The 22,049-nt window shown below is 50.3% G+C and overlaps 1 protein-coding gene across 9 annotated transcripts in view; it reads right to left on the bottom strand.

The window, feature by feature from the left end:
- Nucleotides 1-22,049, bottom strand: part of nup98 (nucleoporin 98 and 96 precursor) — a 126,345-nt gene that overhangs the window by 64,396 nt on the left and 39,900 nt on the right. For 7 of the 9 annotated variants that reach the window (XM_038819057.1, XM_038819054.1, XM_038819056.1 and 4 more), the window contains 5 exons: nt 19,555-19,695; nt 17,828-17,961; nt 15,152-15,342; nt 4,395-4,514; nt 2,835-2,999 (listed from right to left, as the gene is read on the bottom strand). In XM_038819057.1, coding sequence (XP_038674985.1) covers nt 2,835-2,999; nt 4,395-4,514; nt 15,152-15,342; nt 17,828-17,961; nt 19,555-19,695 — 751 coding nt within the window. Of the gene's footprint in view, nt 1-2,715; nt 3,000-4,394; nt 4,515-15,151; nt 15,343-17,827; nt 17,962-19,554; nt 19,696-22,049 lie in introns of all 9 variants that reach the window. The other 2 variants (XM_038819058.1, XM_038819061.1) reach the window with 1 other exon arrangement.

Below are 22,049 nucleotides of genomic sequence, written 5' to 3'. Positions count from 1 at the left end.
GGCTGTGGGCGGGTGGGGGACAGTTTTTTCCATTAATTAATTTGTGGAATGTAATAGTTGCTGACAAGGTCAGCATTCATTACCCAGCCGTGGCCCGAGCAGGTAGTGGATATTTGTAATATTTAACTCTGATTAAATGCAAGATGAAGTAAAGACTGATTACAGTGCTATCCTTCACCAGCTGGCTTCTGCAGAGTTGAACAATTAGATAGCCCATTTCACAGGTCAGTAAAGAGATAGACATACCGTCCACGCATCGAAGGGCGAATAAAAGCAAAATACTGTGGAAGCTGGAAATAAATGCTGGATAAACTCTTTATTTCCACAGATGCTGTGAGACCGACTGAGTTAATGTTTTGGATCTAAATGACCCTTCTACAGAACATCCATGGGGGAAAACTATTTATATTGCGTAAGAAAAGGGTACTGATTGGTTGGCAAGTTGACTCTTGATTGGAGAATGCACAGGGAACAAGTGTCCCCTGTGCTTTAGATTAATTTTAACCAGCGCATGTCCGAACCTGCTCCGTTCCCTGCAGGGAACAGCTTCCTGAGGTGAATATATGTGGCAAGACTAAGCCCCATTGAGAGAGTTGGACTGATAATCCTAAATTGTTGTTGTGTAGCTCTTAGCACACTTGGGATTGTTCAGCAAGTGCAGTCCAATCACAGAATCATATCTATCTTCAGACATTGTGTCCCAAAGCTTTGTAAGCACTGGTTGGATGAGTGTGGTTAGCATTCTACCTATTTTGTGAAAGTGACGTGCTATTTCATACGATTCATTGCGTCATTGGGGTGTATGGCCTACATACCTGGCATGGAAATTCGTACACCACACACTCATTTGTGTGATAGCCAGAACATGTGGTTGGCTTGAGGACGGGTTTCCTTTCAAAGGACATGAGTGAATCAGATGGTTTTATTTTACCAACAGTTCAATCACTTATCATAGAATCCCTACAAGGGTGGCAGGGTGACAGTGATTAGCACTGCTGCCTCACAGCGCCAAAGACCCAGGTTCAATTCCGGCCTCTGGTGACTGTGCGGACTCCGCACATTCTCCCTGTGTCTGCGTGGGTTTCCTCCGGGTGCTCCGGTTTCCTCCCACAGTCCAAAGATGTGCAGGTTATGCAGATTGGCCTTGATAAATTGCCCCTTACTGACCAAGGGTGTGCGGGTTAGGGTGCTCTTTCGAGGATTGGTGCAGACTCAATGGGCTGAGTGGCTTCCTTCTGCATTGTAGGGATTCTATGATGCAATGCAGGAGGTGGCCATTCGGCACATCGGGTCTGCACTGACTCTGAAAGAGCACCCCAACCAGGCCCCCGCCTAACCCATTAATCCCATCTAACCCACACAAGCTAGTTTAGCTCAGTCGGCTGGACAATTGGTTTGTGCTGCAGAGCAGGGCCAGCAGTGCGGGTTCAATTCCCGTACCTGCTGAATTTATTGACGAAGGCCCTGCCTTCTCAACCTCACCAGAGGTGTGGTGACCCTCAGGTTAAATCATCACCAGTCAGCTCTCCCCCTCAAAAGGAGAAAGCAGCCTGTGGTCATCTGGGACTATGGCAACTTTACCTTGCCTCTAATATCTGAATGAATGAAATGAAAATCGCTTATTGTCACGAGTAGGCTTCAATTAAGTTACTTTGAAAAGCCCCTAGTCGCCACATTCCGGCACCTGTTCGGAGAGGCTGGTACAGGAATTGAACCGTGCTGCTGGCCTGCCTCGGTCTGCTTTAAAAGCCAGCGATTTAGCCCAGTGTGCTAAAGGATGTTCAGAGTATCACAATTGTGGGGGACAAGCAAGACAGACCAGAGGGCCCTTCCGTAACAATCACTTTGATCTCTAAAGGACGGGGACATGAACGCTCAACCATTTCATATTCAAAAGACAAACAAAAGATACGCCTGTGTCTGCCGATATCAGTGTGGCTGGTGTTTTATTCCAGAAAGCCAGGGAGGGAAAGACAGAGCAGAAATCAATCTTTACAGTTTCTGAGCTTTATTTAGAAATGCATATTACACCTCCTAACCTAGGTTAAGCTGTGCGTAGTTGGACCCCTTTTGCTAAGTAACAAGCAAATTCATGACAGTCTAAGACGACAAATGCTATGCTTCAACGTGACAGGTTTCACTAGGGTTTGAAACTGGGACCTTCCACTTGTAAAATAGATGCGCACACTACTGCACGGTGAAACCAGAGGGTCACAAGTGTGTGAATCCCCACAAAACACCGGGGTTTCTCAAACTGGGCTCTGCGGAACCCCGGATACATCCAGGGGTATGACAGTGGGCCAAGGACGATGGACAGAATTTGAAAAATGCTACGAAGCAGCTTGTCCAAACAGAGGCTGCCTTGTGTGTGCGCGTCGTGGTGTGCTGGATATGGGAATTCAACTCTTTGGCAGCATTCCCAATATTAAAACTAATTTCTGAACAACAGAACAGCATCGTATCTCCCACTGAAATTGACAAAAGCTAGGACATGTGTATTTTGTTGGTGGAGAATTTTTAAATTACAACACATGTATATAAGAAATAGAAAAACAAATTTATTAAAGTATTTTGTACCTATTGCGGAAAAACAATCAATCTTTTGTGGTTTAACTCTTCAATAGACTAAGAACGAGAGTGTTCTTGGGAGGCTGGAAACTTGTTGGAAAACCCTGCACACACAGTTAATAAACTCCCTTCCCGACAGAGGCTCACCTGCTGGGTGAGGAGGCAAGTTGTCGTCTGTCTCAGACTCCCGCTCCTCGTTCAGGGATCCGTCGATGTAGCACGGATCCTCACTGCTCCCATCCAACGTGCCATTCCGTAGCTTGTTCCTCAAGTTCATCTCGGTGATGGTGTCATCCATGGTACAGTTCTGGTGTTTGATGCAGTTCATCCCCTCGGGTGTCTGTGGGATGGGCTTAACTACGGTGTTGGTGTAGCACTTATTCACTTCCTGCCGCTCATCACCCTCTCTCTCCAGCCGACATTCCCGCTCGCTATGGGGAGGAATGCAAATGACGATTATCTGGAGCCTCCACGTGAAGAGAAGGAGGGAGATGTGGTGGGTGGGTGGGTGGGGAGAGAGAGAGAGCTGCCAAAGGGGTCTGGGTACCAGGATGAATCCAGAAGTTTCTTTGGATGATATTTGAAATTCGGACCGGGAACTGAACGCTTGCTCCTCACCCTCACAGGGTGCAGTTATACAGTCCTGTCAAAGACAATGGACGTTGCCACACTGCAGGGCCCCACTCCTACCACGGCGGGGGCTGTAACATTTCACCAATAGAATCTTTACAATGTAGAAGGAGGCCGTTGACCATTGAGACACACTGGCTCTCCCAGCCCCACTCCCGCCTTATTAACTTTGCACATTCTTTATTTTCAGAGACTAATCCAATTTCCATTTGAATACCTCGGTCGATCGTGCCTCTCAGGAAGCTTGTCCCCAGACTCCAGCCACCCTCTGGGTGAAAACAAACATTTCCTCACATCATTTCTACTCCTTTTGCCAATTATTTTGAATCTGTGCCCTCTAGTTCTTGATGTTCCCCTGGTTATGAACAGTTTATCACTATTTACCCCCTCCTTACCCCTCAGGACCTTGAATATCTCTATCAGGTCTCCTCTCAGCCTTCTTTTTTCCAAGGAAAACAGTCCCAACTTCTCCAATCTATATTAGAGCAGCACAGTGGTTAGCACTGCTGCCTCAGCACCAGGGACCCAGGTTCGATCCTGGCCTTGGGTCACTGTCTGTGTGGCGTTTGCACGTGCTCCCTGTGTCTGCGTGGGTTTCCTCCGGGTGCTCCAGTTTCCTCCCACAGTCCAAAGATGTGCAGGTGAGGTGGAGTTATGGGGTTACAGGAATGGGGGTGGGGGAGTGGGTCTCGGAGGGTCGTGCAGATGCAATGGGCTGAATGGCCTCCTTCTGCATTCTATGGATTCTCACAGCTGTGGTTCTTTATTCCCGAAATTGTTCCTGTGAATCTCCTCTGTATTCTCAAATGTCTTCACATCCTTCCTCAAGTATGCCACTCAGAACTGGGCACAGCTTTCTAGAAGAACTAGCATCTTACACAAGTTCAACATGACTTCCTTGTACTCAATGCCATTCTTCTTAAAACCCCAAGATGATACATACTTTATTAACTGCTCTCTCAACCGGCCCTTCCATCTTCAATGACTTCTACACGTACAGTAAAAGACCATAAGAGTAATCTCTGTCATTCAATCATATCATGTCTGATATGATAATCCTCAACTCCACTTTCCCACCATATCCCCATAACCTTGATTATCTTACTGATTAAACATCTGTCTGGTCACCTGCCAGGAATGTTGCACAGCAAACAAAACACAGGCATTTTGCAAAATGCCAAGGAGGCTGCACTCACCTCTCCCCGTTCTCTGGATATTCAGAAGGCGATGCCAGGTCGTTGAGTTCCTTGCAGAGTACAGGTGAGCAGAGAGTCGAGTTATTCATGTTCTTCAGTACCAGTTTCTTGATGCTCTTCCTGCCCACAGGGAGATTTGATTAAGGAGGAGTTAAATAATTAGTGGGTACGGTAGCACAGTATTTGTTACTAATAATCCAGACATCAGGCATTCAATACATTCTGGCAACCAGAAAATGCCCCATGTTTGCCTACTTTTCCTGTTATTGCGGAGAAAAAATGCGTTTTTTGTCAAAGCTTTCACTCATTAGGACATCAAAAGTGTACCATGCAAAGGGAAATCCTCCAATTTATACTGCAAGAGAAGGGTGTTGATTGGTTGGCAAGTGGAATATGATTGGTAGAGGTGTTGCCATGGAGAATGCACCAATTGATGGTGACCGACAGTAACTGCCAAGCATGGTTTGAAATTTAAATCAGGCAGCTTGAACAATTGGTCACGGTGGTACCATAACCAATGAGCCAGCCAGCGACTGGCCAGCACGTATCTTGTTTATCTGAAACAGGCGCAGTGTGCGTGCCCTGTGTACTAACACCCAGTACACACTGCAAGCCCAACCAACAAAATTGGTTGTCAGCGCGCTGTCCAATCGCGGAATAACATCCAATGTTGGACACAGTTTTGTCTGTACATTGCCCATTGTGACCAGCTGAAGGGATATGCTGTTTGATACTATCCGCTGGTCTTTCGGACGTACGGCCTCCGTGCCTATTGATGGAATTAATTTACCACGTTACACATGTACGATACGGTAAGTGGAGAATGCCACTGGTATTGTTACTGCATAGTAGCAGCTTGAAACAGTTAGCTTCACCGATGGCTCAACTTTGAGATACCTTGCCCACCCTTCCAGGGTAATCAGAGGAAGACTGGACACTTTTCAGTGTTCATCAGTTTTGTTTCGAATGTTACATGCATTCGGATACAGAGCCTTCAAGGTTTGCCCTACTATTACTTTTGTAACTCTAGCCTCATCTGTTGACTTAATTTTGGATTTGTACTGTCTCTCCCTGTCTAAGTATGTTTATCATTTCCCATATTAATACCTTCTTCTCATACCTTGGCTCTACTCTTTGATGTAAGAACATAAGGAGGAGGAGGATTAGGCAATTCAGCCACTCGAGCCTGCACCGCCATTCAATACAATTATAGCTGATCTCCTATTGGTTTCAACTCCATTTTCCTGCCCATTCTCCATAACCCTTCAACACGTTACTAATTAAAAATCTGTCCATCACCCAGAACATACAGTGCAGAAGGAGGGCATTCGGCCCATCGAGTCTGCACCGACCTACTTAAGCCCTCACTTTCACCCGAACCCCGTAACCCAATAACCCCATCCTAACCTTTTTGGTCACTAAGGGCAATTTATCATGGCCAATCCACATAACCGGCACGTCTTTGGACTGTGGGAGGAAACCGGAGCACCCGGAGCAAACCCACGCAGACACAGGGAGAATGTACAGACTCTGCAGACAGTGACCTAGCAAGGAATCGAACCTGGGATCCTGGCGCTGTGAAGCCACAGTGCTATCCACTTGTGCTACCGTTCGCCCTAAATTTACTCACTGTCCCAGCATCCACCGCACTCTGGGGTAGCAAATTCCACAGATTCACAACCCATTGAGAGAAGTAATTTCTCCTCATCTGTATTTTTGGCACGGTAGCATAGTGGTTAGTACTGTTGCTTCACAGCACCAGGGTCCCAGGTTCGATTCCCTGTCTGTGCCGAGTCTGAACGTTCTCCCAGTGTGTGCGTGGGCTTCCTCCGGGTGCTCCGGTTTCCTCCCACAAGTCCCTAAAGACGTGCTATTAGGTGATTTGGACACTCTGAATTCTCCCTCAATGTACCCAAACATATGCCGAAGTGTGGCAACTAGACGCTTTTCACAGTGTTAATGAAAGCCTACTTGTGAAAATAATAAAGACAAAAATTATTTTAAATCTGCTACCCCTTATCCTAAAACTATGACGTCTCGTTCTGGAAGGCCCACAAGCCTACTTTGTCAATACCGTTTATCATCATGTATACCTCAATTAGATCTCCTCTAATTCTTCTAAACTTGAGAGTATCGGCCTAAACTGCTCAATCTCTCTTCGTAAGACAAACCACTCATCTCTGAACCTCCTGAACTGCTTCTAATGCAACTATATCCCTACTCGAATAACAGTTTTCTCCGTCCCCAATACTAGTCCCATGAATTCAAACCCATTTCTCCCACACTAACCTTTGGGGCACACATTTATCTCTTTAATCTTATTGACCCTGTGCCAATTAGCTTGTGGCTCAGGTAGTAATCCGGAAATTATTACCTTTTTGGTTCTTCTTTGAAATTTAGCTTGGAGCTTCTCGTATTCCCTCAGCAGAACCCGGAACCTATGTCGATGGTATCCAGATGGACCACGGCAACTGGATCTTTTCCCTCCCACTCCGGGTTCCTCTGCAGCCCAGATGTGATATCCCAAACCCTGACGCCATGTTAGCATCACAACCGTCGGGACACTCTATCCTGGTCACAGAGAACAGTGTCTATGTCCCGAACTATACTATCCTGATTAAGACTACATTCTCTTCTCTTCCCCCCCTCCCCCCCGAATGGCTCCCTGTACCCCAGGGCTGTGGTCAGTTTGCTCATCCTCCCTACAGTGCCTGCTCTCACCCACACAGGGAGCAAGAATCTCGAGCCTCTTGGACCAGGACAGGGGCTGAGGATCCTGCAACCCTACCTCCAGGATTCCTCTACCTGCCTCACTCAGTCACACCCTGCTGTTCAGACAGCAGGCCGAATACCAGGCAGTTAATCGGAGGGGTGAAACACAGTAGCCAGGTATCTCTCCCCCTCCCTGATGTGTCGCAGTGTCTGAAGCGCAGAATCCAGCTCATCAGCCTGGAGCCCAGGTTCCTTGAGCAACCGACACTTGCTTCAGATGTGTTCACGAGGAACCACAATGGGATCCACCAGATCCCACATCAGGTAGGTACAACACATCGTCTGGCCCTGTATCACTATTTCATTTAATTAGTTTTAATTTTTAAATTTCCAACTAGTTTTTAGTTTTTCTAATCTGCCCAATATTTCCCATTTTACCTTTAAGGTGAAAGTAACTTAGCATAGGAAATGTAAATTAGCAGTTACTCCCCAGCCAATCAACTGGCTACTTTCCCATGATGTCACGCCTAGATTGTTTGTTTTTCTATCTCAGCCAGGCTTCAGCAGAGTCGTCCCCCGGCCACCTGCCCCCCCCCCCCCCCCCCCCCCCCCCCCCCCCCCCCCCCCCCCGCCCTTCCCCGGTCGCCTGCCCCCCCCCCCACCCTCCCCGGCCCCTGCCCCGCCCACCACCGCCTGCCTGCCCCCCCCCCCCCTTCCCCGGTCGCCTGCCCCGCCCCCTCCCTCCCCGGCCGCCTGCCCCCCCCCCCCCTCCCCCGCCGCGCCTGCCCCGCCCCCTCCCTCCTCGGCCGCCTGCCCCCCCCCACCCCGGCCACCTGCCCCGCCCCCCAGCCGTCTGCCTGCCCCGCCCCGGCCACCTGCCCCCCCCCTCCCCGGCCACCTGCCCCCCCCCCCGGCCGCCTGACCCGCCCCCAGCCGTCTGCCTGCCCCGCCCCGGCCACCTGCCCCCCCCACCCTCCCCGGCCGCCTGCCTGCCCCCCCCCCTCCCCCCTCCCCGGCCGCCTGCCCCGCCCCCCAGCCGGCTGCCTGCCCCACCCCGGCCACCTGCCCCCCCCCCCCCTCCCCGGCCGCCTGCCCCGCCCCCCCAGCCGTCTGCCTGCCCCGCCCCAGCCACCTGCCCCGCCCCGGCCGCCTGCCCTGCCCCGGCCACCTGCCCCGCCCTCCCCCGGCCGCCTGCCCCACCCCCCAGCCGTCTGCCTGCCCCTCCTCCCCGGCCACCTGATCCCCCCCTCCCCGGCCGCCTGCCCCGTCCCCAGCCGTCTGCCTGCCCCCCCTCCCCGGCCACCTGACCCCCCCAGGCCGTCTGCCTGCCCCACCCCGGCAACCTGCCTGCTGCCCGGAGAGAGGCGCCCCCTGGCTGCCTGTCCCCCCTTGCGCCCCCCCCCCCCCCCCCCCCCGGCCACCTGCCCCGCCCCCAGCCGTCTGCCCCCCCTCTCCCCGGCCACCTGCCCCCCCCCCCCCCGCCCTTCCCCGGCCGCCTGCCCTCCCCCCCCCAGCCGTCTGCCTGCCCCACCCCGGCCACCTGCCTGCTGCCCGGAGAGAGGCGCCCCCTGGCCGCCTGCCCCCCCCCCTGCCGGCCGCCTACCCCGCCCTGGCCACCTGCCTGCCCCTCCGGCCAGCTGTCTGCTCCCAGCCCAGATTGAGGCATCTCCCCAGACATCTTGGTCTCCTCCCGGCCCGGGTAGAGGCATCTCCCTGGCTGTCTGTCTGCTCCCGGCCTGGGTAGAGGCATCTCCCTGGCTGTCTGTCTGCTCCCGGCCCGGGTAGAGGCATCTCCCTGGCTGTCTGTCTGCTCCCGGCCCTGGTAGAGGCATCTCCCTGGCTGTCTGTCTGCTCCCGGCCCGGGTAGAGGCATCTCCCTGGCTGTCTGTCTGCTCCCGGCCTGGGTAGAGGCATCTCCCTGGCTGTCTGTCTGCTCCCGGCCTGGGTAGAGGCATCTCCCTGGCTGTCTGTCTGCTCCCGGCCCGGGTAGAGGCATCTCCCTGGCTGTCTGTCTGCTCCCAGCCTGGGTAGAGGCATCTCCCTGGCTGTCTGTCTGCTCCCGGCCCGGGTAGAGGCATCTCCCTGGCTGTCTGTCTGCTCCCAGCCTGGGTAGAGGCATCTCCCTGGCTGTCTGTCTGATCTCGGCCCGGGTAGAGGCATCTCCCTGGCTGTCTGTCTGATCTCGGCCCGGGTAGAGGCATCTCCCTGGCTGTCTGTCTGCTCTCGGCCCGGGTAGAGATGTCTCTCTCAGGTCCGGCTGCCCCATCCTCTTTCACCAAACTCCAACTAAGGCAGCACTGAAGGAGCCCTCTTTTTGAAATGAAAAACGAAATAAAAATCACTTATTGTCACAAGTAGGCTTCAAATAAAGCTACTGTGAAAAGCCCCTAGTCGCCACATTCCGGCACCTGTTCGGGGAGGCCGGTACGGGAATTGACCCGTGCTGCTGGCCTGCCCTGGTCTGCTTTCAAAGCCAGCGATTTAGCCCAGTGTGCTAAACCAGCCCCTAATTTGTGGCCCCTAATTCAAGGCTTCTGAAGCAGGATTAAACCAGTTTTTCAGCTGATAGCTTTGTAAACTCTGGTTTTGAAGCTGCAACTGAACTTTACCCAGTTAAAAAGAGCAACTTTTAGTTAATTGCCATGTTAAAGAACAAACTAGACTTGATTGAAATTAGCCCTTAAATTAAATTATTCCTTGAGACACTTCCGGTGAGAGTATTGAGGAGGAAGAAGCACACAAAGTGGCTGCCGCTTTTAGCCCTATTTAAGGCAATCAGGTGCCTACATTGGGGATATGGCAAGGGGGAAGAAGCCTGATGGCGATAATTCATCTACTGAATCGGAGGTACTCAGGGCTCGTCGTTGAGAAGCAACGACAAGTAGTGTGGGAGGACCTCTGCAAGTCGATAGAAGAGGCCCTGGCTCCCATATATTGCTCCTGTTGGGAGTACTATGTTTCAAGAGGTTTTTACACTTCGGTCCTTTTTCTGTGAGCAGTTTTCTTCACTCTGGGCAGGAGCCGCCCTGCTAGCTGAAGAGTTAGCTAACAAAAGCGGTGTGGTGAGGGTGACTGCAGCTCTTATATTCGTTTTGCTTTAGATAATGAGCGTAGTGTTTTTGTTTTGTTTGAGGTTAGGCTTATTAGCAGATTTTAGTGGTTCTTGCTCGACGTACTATTTTATGGATGTACATTTGGGTGTGGTATTGTTTGAGGCTGAGGGAGATGAGGGAGAGTATGGGGACGATTCCGGCAGGGAATGCAAATGAAGGATTGAGATCTGGCGCAGTGCAGGTCGTACCGCCAGATATCATTATTGAAAACGAACGGCAAGTTATTGGCGAAGGTGTTGGCATCGCGAATTGAGGACTGTCCCAGGGGTGATAGTCGAAGATCAAACGGATTTTGAGAAGGGGAGGCAGCTGCCAGGGAATATGAGAAGGCTACTCAATGTAATTATGGTCGCGGAGGGGCAGGACCAACTTGGCACCAACCTGGTTGGGTTGGTGGAGCATATGAGGCGGATTTTAAGAGGTGGGAAGTGCTGCCACTGTTGGGGGGAGGAGGGGGCACCTGAGGTATTTACAGTCGGATCAAGTCACCGTGGCAGGGTCTGAGCCGGGGATTTACAGCCGGATCCCGTCACCGTGGCAGGGTCTGAGCCGGGGATTTACAGCCGGATCCTGTCACCGTGGCAGGGTCTGAGCCGGGGATTTACAGCCGGATCCCATCACCGTGGCAGGGTCTGAGCCGGGGATTTACAGCCGGATCCCATCACCGTGGCAGGGTCTGAGCCGGGGATTTACAGCCGGATCCATCACCGAGCCAGGGTCTGAGCCAGGGCTCTCGGGGATTTACAGCCGGATCCCGTCACTGTGGCAGGGTCTGAGCCAGGGATCTCGGGGATTTACAGCCGGATCCCGTCACTGTGGCAGGGTCTGAGCCGGGGATTTACAGCCCGATCCCGTCACTGTGGCAGGGTCTGACCCGGTGATTTACAGCCGGATCCTGTCACCGTGGCAGGGTCTGAGCCGGGGAATTACAGTCGGATCCCATCACTGTGGCAGGGTCTGAGCCGGGGATCTCGGGGATTTACAGCCGGATCCTGTCACCGTGGCAGGGTCTGAGCCGGGGAATTACAGTCGGATCCCATCACTGTGGCAGGGTCTGAGCCGGGGATCTCGGGGATTTACAGCCGGATCCCATCACCGTGGCAGGGTCTGACCCGGTGATTTACAGCCGGATCCTGTCACCGTGGCAGGGTCTGAGCCGGGGAATTACAGTCGGATCCCATCACTGTGGCAGGGTCTGAGCCGGGGATCTCGGGGATTTACAGCCGGATCCCTTCACCGTGCCAGGGTCTGAGCCGGGGATTTACAGCCAGATCCTGTCACTGTGGCAGGGTCTGAGCCGGGGATCCCGTCACTGTGGCAGGGTCTGAGCCGGGGATTTACAGCCGGATCCCGTCACTGTTGCAGAATCTGAGCCGGGGATTTACAGTCGGATCCCGTCACCGTGCCAGGGTCTGAGCCGGGGATTTACAGTCGGATCCCGTCACTGTGGCAGGGTCTGAGCCGGGGATCCCGTCACCGTGGCAGGGTCTGAGCCGGGGATTTACAGCCGGATCCCGTCACCGTGCCAGGGTCTGAGCCGGGGATTTACAGTCGGATCCCGTCACTGTGGCAGGGTCTGAGCCGGGGATTCCGTCACCGTGGCAGGGTCTGAGCCGGGGATTTACAGTCGGATCCCATCACCGTGGCAGAGTCTGAGCCGGGGATTTACAGCCGGATCCTGTCACCGTGGCAGGGTCTGAGCCGGGGAATTACAGTCGGATCCCGTCACCGTGCCAGGGTCTGAGCCGGGGATTTACAGTCGGATCCCGTCACTGTGGCAGGGTCTGAGCCGGGGATCCCGTCACCGTGGCAGGGTCTGAGCCGGGGATTTACAGCCGGATCCCGTCACCGTGCCAGGGTCTGAGCCGGGGATTTACAGTCGGATCCCGTCACTGTGGCAGGGTCTGAGCCGGGGATCCCGTCACCGTGGCAGGGTCTGAGCCGGGGATTTACAGCCGGATCCCGTCACCGTGCCAGGGTCTGAGCCGGGGATTTACAGTCGGATCCCGTCACTGTGGCAGGGTCTGAGCCGGGGATTCCGTCACCGTGGCAGGGTCTGAGCCGGGGATTTACAGTCGGATCCCATCACCGTGGCAGAGTCTGAGCCGGGGATTTACAGCTGGATCCCGTCACCGTGGCAGAGTCTGGGCCGGGGATCTCGGGGATTTACAGCCGGATCCTGTCAGCGGAGACAGCTCTGTTGGACGATGTAATTGTGAAATGGGAGGGCGAATTGGGTCCTACGATGGATATGATGAGGTTATGGAGTGAGGCTCTTTGCAGGGTCAACTCCAAGTCCTCTTGTGCTTGGCCTAAGTCTGATCCAGTTGAATGTTGTGGACAGGGCTCATTTGCCAAAGGGTGAGGATGAGCGATTTTTCCCTCTGGGGAGGGAGACAGGCGAGTGTTGTTCTCTGGGCCGGCTGACCACATGCATATGTTCTGGTCTTGTCCCAAGTTGGTGAGCTTCTGGGTGTCAGAGATTCTTAATGCTGATATGGGGCCATGTCCCATGTTGGTGGCCATTTCCAGGGGTCTCAGACCTGATCATATCCTTAGATAAGGAGACCAAACTGTACGCAGTGCTTCAGATGTGGTCTCAACACTGCCCAGCACAACCGTGGCCAAACTTCCGCATCTTTAAATCCCATTTCCGTTGCAATAAAATTCAATTTGCCTTCCTATCACTTGCCTGTCCCTGCACACAGTTTCTGATTCATGCACCAGAATACCCAGATCTCTCTGCAATCTCTCTCCATTTAAACAGTATACTGCTTTTCTATTCCTCCTGTCAAAGTGGACAAGTCCATATTTTTTCTGCATTATACTCCCTCTGCCAAATGTTTGCCACTCACTGAGCCTTTCCATTTCCCTGTGCAGACTACTTGCGTCCTCTTCACAACATCCTCGCCAATTCATCTTTGTGCCAGCAAATTTAGTAACCACACATTCTGTAAATGGCTCTTTCCTCTTGGTTAACCAATCCTCTATCCATGCTAATATGTTACTGCACCTGACCCTCCCCACAAACACACACATTGCTGCATAGTAACCTTTGATTTGGCACCTTGTCAAATACCTTCTGGAAGTTCAAGAACTCATCCACAGGTTCCCCTTTATCTGTATCGCTTGTATTTCCTTAAAAGAACTCCATTAATCAACATGATCCCCTTTCAGAAAGTGATTCAGGGCAGCACAGTGGCACAGTGGGTTAGCATCGCTGCCTCAGGCTTGATCCCGGCCCTGGGTCACTGTCCGTGTGGAGTTTGCATATTCTCCCCGTGTTTGCGTGGGTTTCGTCCCCACAACCCAAAGATGTGCAGGGTAGGTGGATTGGACACAATAAATTGCCCCTTAATTGGACAAAATTAATTGGATACTCTAAATTTATTTAAAGAAAGTGATTGAATGATTCCATTCTATGATAAAATGTCATGTCCACTCTGCCTGACTGCACTGCGATTTTGTAAACATCCCGCTATAACCGTAATAATAGATTGCAGCATTTCCCTAGGATAGGCATTAGACTAACTGGCCTGTAATTTTCTGTGTTTGTCTCCCTTCTTTCTTTAATAGAAGGTCACATTCACTATTTTCCAATCTGATGGAACCTTTCCAGAATCTACAGAATTTTGGACAATCAAAACCCATCCATCTACTACCTCATCAGCCACTTCTTTTAGGATTAAATCCATCAGGACAAAGGAACTAGTCAGTCTTTCGATGCAAACAATACTTTTTTCCCTGGATACATCTATTACCGTTTCCTCACACATCTTTAATTAGAAAATCTAAAATGTTATTTTTCTTTTGACTTCACCCACCCACCTCTTCAGATAAACCGTTGACATCCTTCAGCATCTTCCTATTCAGTCCATACACATTGCTGTGTCTTTCTCTCAAATTATACCACCCGATACTTATCCATACTAAACTGTATCTGCCACCTCTCTGCTGACCTGCCCCATTTTAAAAACACAGAAATTGTTGGAAATAACCATATCGTCGTCGACCAAAATGTTAACTCCGATTCTCTCCAGGGACCGTGGATGCAGTTTTTATTTCAGAGTCTGAAGCATCTGCGGTGGTTTTTTAACAATATTTTTTAGGTCCCTAGTAGCCCGGCGGAGGATACTTCTTCAGTGGAAGGATGCGAGGCCCCCAAGCGTGGAGGCCTGGATCAATGATATGGCAGGGTTCATCAAATTGGAGAAGGTGAAATTTGCCCTGAAGGGGATCAGTACAGAGGTTCTTTATGCGGTGGCAGCCTTTCCTGGACTTCCTGGCGGACCGGTAGGAAATAGGCCGATAGCAGCAGCAACCGGGGGGGGGGGGGGGGGGGGGGTTTGGTTCGGTGGGAGGGGGAACTGTGTACATGGGTTTGTGGGATGTGGCGGGTGTTATCTCTTTCCCCTTTGTTGTTTGCTTTTTTTTTCTTTGTTTGCAGTTGCTTTTATAGTTGGGTGGGTGTTGTTCTTGGGTTTTTACCATGGTTGTTTTGTTAATAATGTTTTGTTGTTTATATTTTGTGAAAATCTTAATAAAAATTATTTATTAAAAAAAACAATATTTTTTAGTCTCCTCTTTTTTCACATTTTCTCCCAAATTTACACCCACCAATAAACAATCAGTAGCAAATATGTCAATCCCCATATCAATAACAACGATCCCATCCTCCCACCAAACCCCAAACATTGGCCCGCATGTTCACACAAGCAAATGACAAAAGGGAATTAGGGATCACCCATCATCGCCACCCACTCCAACTAATATTCGATTAGTCTGCCACACTTTTCGATAACGAACCAGCGATTCAAGAATAATTTTTTATATTCTCGACTTTGGCTAAGATATGGGAGGCCTCAGCATTCAGTGACAGATGCAGGGAGGGGGAGAAACACAAGAGAGACCTGAAGGATGAAAGGTTTTTACCTGGGCAGGAAGGTGCCGTTGGATAGGGATGTAGGTTCATCGTCGTCCAGTCCATCGAAGAGCTGGGATTTGGAGGATCCGCTAGCCTGCAGGGCTTTTGGCCGTACTCTGGTGGCAGGGCGTGGAGTCAGCTTGTAGTGAGTGGGGGTGGTCAGTGCTTTCTGGGCTGCTGGGTTCGTGGGTTTCAATCGCTGCCAGAAAAAAAAGAAAGAGATTGAATTCAAAGCATAGGAACAGGAACTGCAATTTCCCCCGTCTAGCTTCTTCATGGCCAATCTGCATCTCAACTTCATTTGCTGTCTTTATTCCATATCCATCTAAACAACTTACGCTATTTCAGACTTTGCCACTCCCAGTTAAGCAATGCTGCATGTTTAAAATCATTTTCCCTCGTTTTCAAATCTGTCCATGGCCATGTTCCTTTTCACCATCTCTAACCTCTTCCACCCTTACGATCCTCAGATCTTCGCACTCCTGCAATCCTGGCACCTCGAGCATCTCCAATTTTAATTGTTGCACCACTACAGACCGTGCCTTCAGTTCCCACCCTCAATCACTGCCTCTCTCTCTCTCTCTCTCCAAATCGCTCTTTAAAACCTACCACCTTTGACCCAGTTTCCCCAGTATTGCACGATAGGGGCTCAGTGCCAAACCTTGCTTTATAAACTCTCCTGTATATCACCCTGGAAGTTTTTCCACGTTAAAGGTGCTATATAAATGCACCTTGCTGCTGGTGCTGTCTTGAAAGCTCCGACACACAAAATCCAGAGCTTCTCAGAGACAGATTTCCAGATTAATATTTAGAGTGCTCTGAGGATTGATCCTGAATGGCTTCATTCTAAATTTAAGATTCCCCTCCCCCAACCCAGTAGTAATTTTTGAAATCCTGTGTCAATTTGAAACATCTGGATGAAATGAAATGAAAATCGCTTATTGTCATGAGTAGGCTTCAATGAAGTTACTGTGAAAAGCCCCTAGTCGCCACATTCCGGCGCCTGTCCGGGGAGGCTGGTACGGGAATCGAACGGTGCTGCTGGCCTGCTTGGTCTTCTTTAAAAGCCAGCGATTTAGCTGAGTGAGCTAAACCAGCCCCAAGTGATGATTACGTCACTTCTGACATATTGCTGATCAGGTTGCTGATCACGTTGTTTTTAAGTTGGGCAGCACGGTGGCACAGTGGTTAGCATTGCTACCTACGGTGCTGAGGACCCGGGTTCGAATCCCGGCCCTAGGTCACTGTCTGTGTGGAGTTTGCACATTCTCCCCGTGCCTGCGAGGGTTTCACCCCCACAACCCAAAGATGTGCAGGTTAGGTGGATTGGTCATGCTAAATTGCCCTTAATTGGAAAAATATAATTGGGTACTCTAAATTTTTTAAAAAACAAACAAAAAAAAAAAAGGTTGCTTTTAAGTTGTCCCCACTCCCACCTCGGACAAAGATATGGACGAAAGTCCTGTGCCAGGAATGTCACACTGTCGGCACCCATGGGTCACCTCTGGCAGCCTCGGTGAAATTGAAGATCCCTGAGCACTGTTCCAGGTAGTGCAAGCTACTTTCCCCACTGTCTTGGCCACCATCACACAGGCATGGTAGCACAGTGGTAATTCTGCTGGACTAAATCTGCAGAAATAAATTCAAATCCCATAGTGGCAAATGGGCAATTTAAATTCTGTCGATTTAACGCAATCGAGAATAAAAAACCCATCTGATAACAGTGCCCATGAAGCGATCGGATTGTCCCAAAAGCCTTGTAGTTCACTGAAGTCCTTCAGGGAAGAAAGCCTTACCCAGCAACACAAAACATCAGTTTTGACTCAGCTGCTCTCTGTAAGTGGTCAAACAAGCCTTTCGGTAACAACTACCACAAAACAGTGATCCACATGTACTACGCAGCTCATGGACTATAATTGCCGGTCTTGCAAGACTAAGCCACTCCCCTGAATTAACCACACTCCCCCTAGTTTGAAACGCATGACAGCTGATCCATTTAGCCGAATGCATGTTTGTGCAGCCCAGCCTGTGTGGGTAGGATAAATGCAGCTTTCCCCTGAAGAATAACCAACATTCAACCCACGAAAGGCCTAAAGAACATCCCACTTTTGACAATGAATTGATCCATTTTTGCACGTTAACTCCAGTTGGCAGATAGAGCACCAAACCTCTTTTGGTGCAGTGCTCTGGGAAACATTCCAATATTCCTGAAAAGGAAAGGTTGGAATTGGAAAGCCATGATGTGGAGCTGCCGCCGTTGGACTGGGGTGAGCACAGTAAGAAGTCTGACAACACCAGGTTAATTGGAAAGGCAAGAGAGTAGGATCACTTGGATAAGTCGTTCAAAGAGCTGACACCGACACTGTCCTTCAGCACTGCATCACTGCCAAGGTCTTAACTCTCCCTAAAGCCTTCTGCATCGAAAAGCCTCAGTTCAGCCCATTTTTCACATGCGTGTGAAGCATCCTGGCAGCTTTTATTAAAACGATATGGGGCTATATCAATGCCACATATTGTGGAGCTTCCCCGGAGCTGCAACAAAATCACCCCACAGAATTGTTATTGCATTGTACGACTGGGAACTTGCCCAGTATCACTGCGAAACAGCTGTGAATTTACCCAGACCAGGATCGAGGTCTGCATCATGAGCAAATACCCCAAGAGAGGGCAGTCTGGGAGCTTACCTCCTCTTTCTTCTTTGGATCGACCATGGGATTCCTGAAGAGTGGAGAGTCTCCAAAAGGGGTATAGGCCAGTGCATTGAGCTGCTGCTGTAATACGGCCTGCTGTGTGGCAGAGGCATTTGGGTCAGTCAGGCCTGTAACAGAGGGAGGAACGAGAGATAAAACTAGCACACAACAAACCAACAGTACGATTTTTAAAATTTCACCGACAGCTACGCTTACAACCAAGTTAATATAATCAGTCGAGCTCATAACTGGTCTTTTATACTTGTTAGAAGTGACATGTATTTATAGACAGGGCTCGTTCTCTGCGAATAAAAGGAATATATTAAAGGCTTGCGCCTTTTTAGAATTACCCTTGGAGATCTATCGTTCCCTGTTACTTTACTCGGTGATAATGCCATGGCCAGTCAACTTGCCAATCAATCATTAGCCTTTTCTCCTCTATCATCAATTGTTGATGCTTTGAAATTTGGTACTCTTGCACTTGTCCGGACATAAAGTTTCAGCGACATGTCCTTTTTCACCAATATTGCTGAAATTTATAGTGTCTTTAATGCAGTAAAGTACACCAAGACCGTTTATTAAATACAATTGGCCATTGATGTTTTTGGTCTTAAGGGGGCATTTTATTTCTAATTGTTTGGTTATAGGACAGGGGTGGGCAAACTACGGCCCGCGGGCCGCATTTATGCGGGCCACCAAGATCAAGTCATAAAAAATAATTTTTTTTAAATAAGGTTAATGGGGGGGGGGGGGGGGGGCCTGTTGGGTTACTGGTATAGAGTGGGTACGTTGACTTGAGTAGGGTGATCATTGCTCGGCACAACATGTGTTTCATGTGAAGTTTCTACTTTAAAATATTAATTAATAAAAATTAATTGCTTTTTTTTTTCTTTAAAAACCTTTTATTTTGGCTATTTTAAATATTAATTATTTTACTTAATATACTATGCGGCCCTTTAAAATTGTGAATTTCTGAATGTGGCCCTTGAGTGGCCCTTGAGAGTTTGCACGTTCTCCCAGTGTCTGCGTGGGTTTCCTCCGGATGCTCCGGTTTCCTCCCACAGGTCCCGAAAGATGTGCTGTTAGGTGAATTGGACATTCTGAATTCTCCCTGTGTACCCGAACAGGCGCCCGAATGTGGCGACCAGGGGATTTTCACAGTAAAATCACTGCAGTGTCGACGTACGCCTACTTGTGACAATAATAATGATTTTTAAAAAATAAATTATGTACCAATTATTTTTTTCTATTTAAGGGGCAATTTAGCGTGGTCAATACACCGAGCCTGCACATCTTTGGGTTGTGGGGGGTGAGACCCACGCAGACACAGGGAGAATGTGCAAACGCCACACAGACAGTGAGCCGGGGCCGGGATTGAACCTGGGTCCTCAGCGCCGTGGGCAGCACTGAAAATAATAAAGATTATTAGAAAGGAGAAAAGCAGGGATATTTGAGGGCAACATTGGAGGAACAGGGGGAATCTTGGAGGGTTCTAATGCAGGAGGACAATAGAGAGATAGAGAGTGGCGAGACCACCGAGGGGTTTGAAAGCAATGATGTAAATTTTCCATAAATTGACTCTGAACTGGAAGCCAACGTGAGGAATGATGGATGGATGCAACAGTGAGAGTTAAGATAGGGGCAGCAAGGGTTTCCAAATAACTGAGTTTACAGCACTGAATAAGCACAGGTTGCACACACCTGGTATGGAGGTTACTTACAGACAGCAGCCTGAGGTGCCCCGAATCCAATACCAGCAGTGGCTGCATTGAAGGCTCCTGCTCCAAACGCCCCTGCCCCAAGAGTGGTGCCCAGTTTGGGCTGAGTGCTGCCGAATAAAGATGTCTGCCCAACACCCAGAGCTAGGAAAGAAAACAACATCATTGCAAATCAAGAGCTGCAACATGCCAGACAAAAACTGCAAGGGTGTGGCCATCACTGGCAGGTCTTGCGTCTACATCTGTCCATTGACAGTGGACTGGGTAGGCAGGACTGTCCACACATTACAACAATGAAGGTCTAATGATAAATGCTCCAGGCGCCATGGTCATCATGGTGCGCGAGGGGGGGGGAAGGTGTGACAAACCAGCTTGCATCTCACTTGCAACCCTTACAGGGATACGATTACAGGGGCTACACAGCGCACAAACAGCTCAACTAGAATTAGTTAGCATTTACGGTCTACGCGAGCCTCCCCCAGCATAACATACAAATAAATCCCTTCGTATTCATGTACCTATCCAACACCTGCTTCATCCGTACCATTCAGTTCCACCAATCTCGGTGCTAGCAGGTTCCACACTGTTGACTGGGCCGCAGCATTGGTTTGTCAACTCTCCCAACAGACCACTATAGACCACTACGTGGACCACTATAGACCACTACGTGGACCACTATAGACCACTAGATGACAGATTCACGATACGCACATATCCCTGCAGTGATCCAAGGAAAGAAGTTTAATTACTTCCTCTCACCAACTCAACCCAATGAAATGAGTTTGCCTCTCCAATCATCAACCAGAAAGGCTCCTGAAGAATGATATCTGGTTCAATGGACAGAGGGGGAGTGAGGGGGGGAGCGAGTGGGGGCGAGAGCATGGGGGCGAGGGAGAGAGCCGGGGGGGGGGGGGGAAGAGAGCCGGGGGGGGGGGGAGAGCGGGGGCCACACTCAGAGAGAGAGAGACACAGAGAGACACACAGAGACAGAGAGAGACACACAGAGACAGAGAGAGACACACAGAGACAGAGAGAGACACACAGAGACAGAGAGAGACACACAGAGACAGAGAGAGACACACAGAGACAGAGAGAGACACACAGAGACAGAGAGAGACACACAGAGACAGAGAGAGACACACAGAGACAGAGAGAGACACACAGAGACAGAGAGAGACACACACAGAGACAGAGAGACACACACAGAGACAGAGAGAGACACACAGAGACAGAGAGAGACACACAGAGACAGAGAGAGACACACAGAGACAGAGAGAGACACACAGAGACAGAGACAGAGACAGGGAGAGACACAGAGACAGAGAGTGACACAGAGACAGAGAGTGACACAGAGACAGAGAGTGACACAGAGACAGAGAGTGACACACACAGAGAGTGACACACACAGAGAGTGACACACACAGAGAGTGACACACACAGAGAGTGACACACACAGAGAGTGACACACACAGAGAGTGACACACACAGAGAGTGACACACACAGAGAGTGACACACACACAGAGAGTGACACACACACAGAGAGTGACACACACACAGAGAGTGACACACACACAGAGAGTGACACACACACAGAGAGTGACACACACACAGAGAGTGACACACACAGAGAGTGACACACACACAGAGAGTGACACACACACAGAGAGTGACACACACACAGAGAGTGACACACACACAGAGAGTGACACACACACAGAGAGTGACACACACACAGAGAGTGACACACACACAGAGAGTGACACACACACAGAGAGTGACACACACACAGAGAGTGACACACACACAGAGAGAGTGACACACACACAGAGAGTGACACACACACAGAGAGTGACACACACACAGAGAGTGACACACACACAGAGAGTGACACACACACAGAGAGTGACACACACACAGAGAGTGACACACACACAGAGAGTGACACACACACAGAGAGTGACACACACACAGAGAGTGACACACACACAGAGAGTGACACACACACAGAGTGACACACACACAGAGTGACACACACACAGAGTGACACACACACAGAGTGACACACACACAGAGTGACACACACACAGAGTGACACACACACAGAGTGACACACACACAGAGTGACACACACACAGAGTGACACACACACAGAGTGACACACACACAGAGTGACACACACACAGAGTGACACACACACAGAGTGACACACACACAGAGTGACACACACACAGAGTGACACACACACAGAGTGACACACACACAGAGTGACACACACACAGAGTGACACACACACAGAGTGACACACACACAGAGTGACACACACACAGAGTGACACACACACAGAGTGACACACACACAGAGTGACACACACACAGAGTGACACACACAGAGAGTGACACACACACAGAGTGACACACACAGAGAGTGACACACACAGAGAGTGACACACACAGAGAGTGACACACACAGAGAGTGACACACACAGAGAGTGACACAC

Source organism: Scyliorhinus canicula, chromosome 14 (genome assembly GCF_902713615.1).
Source record: "Scyliorhinus canicula chromosome 14, sScyCan1.1, whole genome shotgun sequence".
Lineage (NCBI taxonomy): Eukaryota > Metazoa > Chordata > Chondrichthyes > Carcharhiniformes > Scyliorhinidae > Scyliorhinus > Scyliorhinus canicula.
This window is presented reverse-complemented; position numbering and strand designations above follow the sequence as displayed.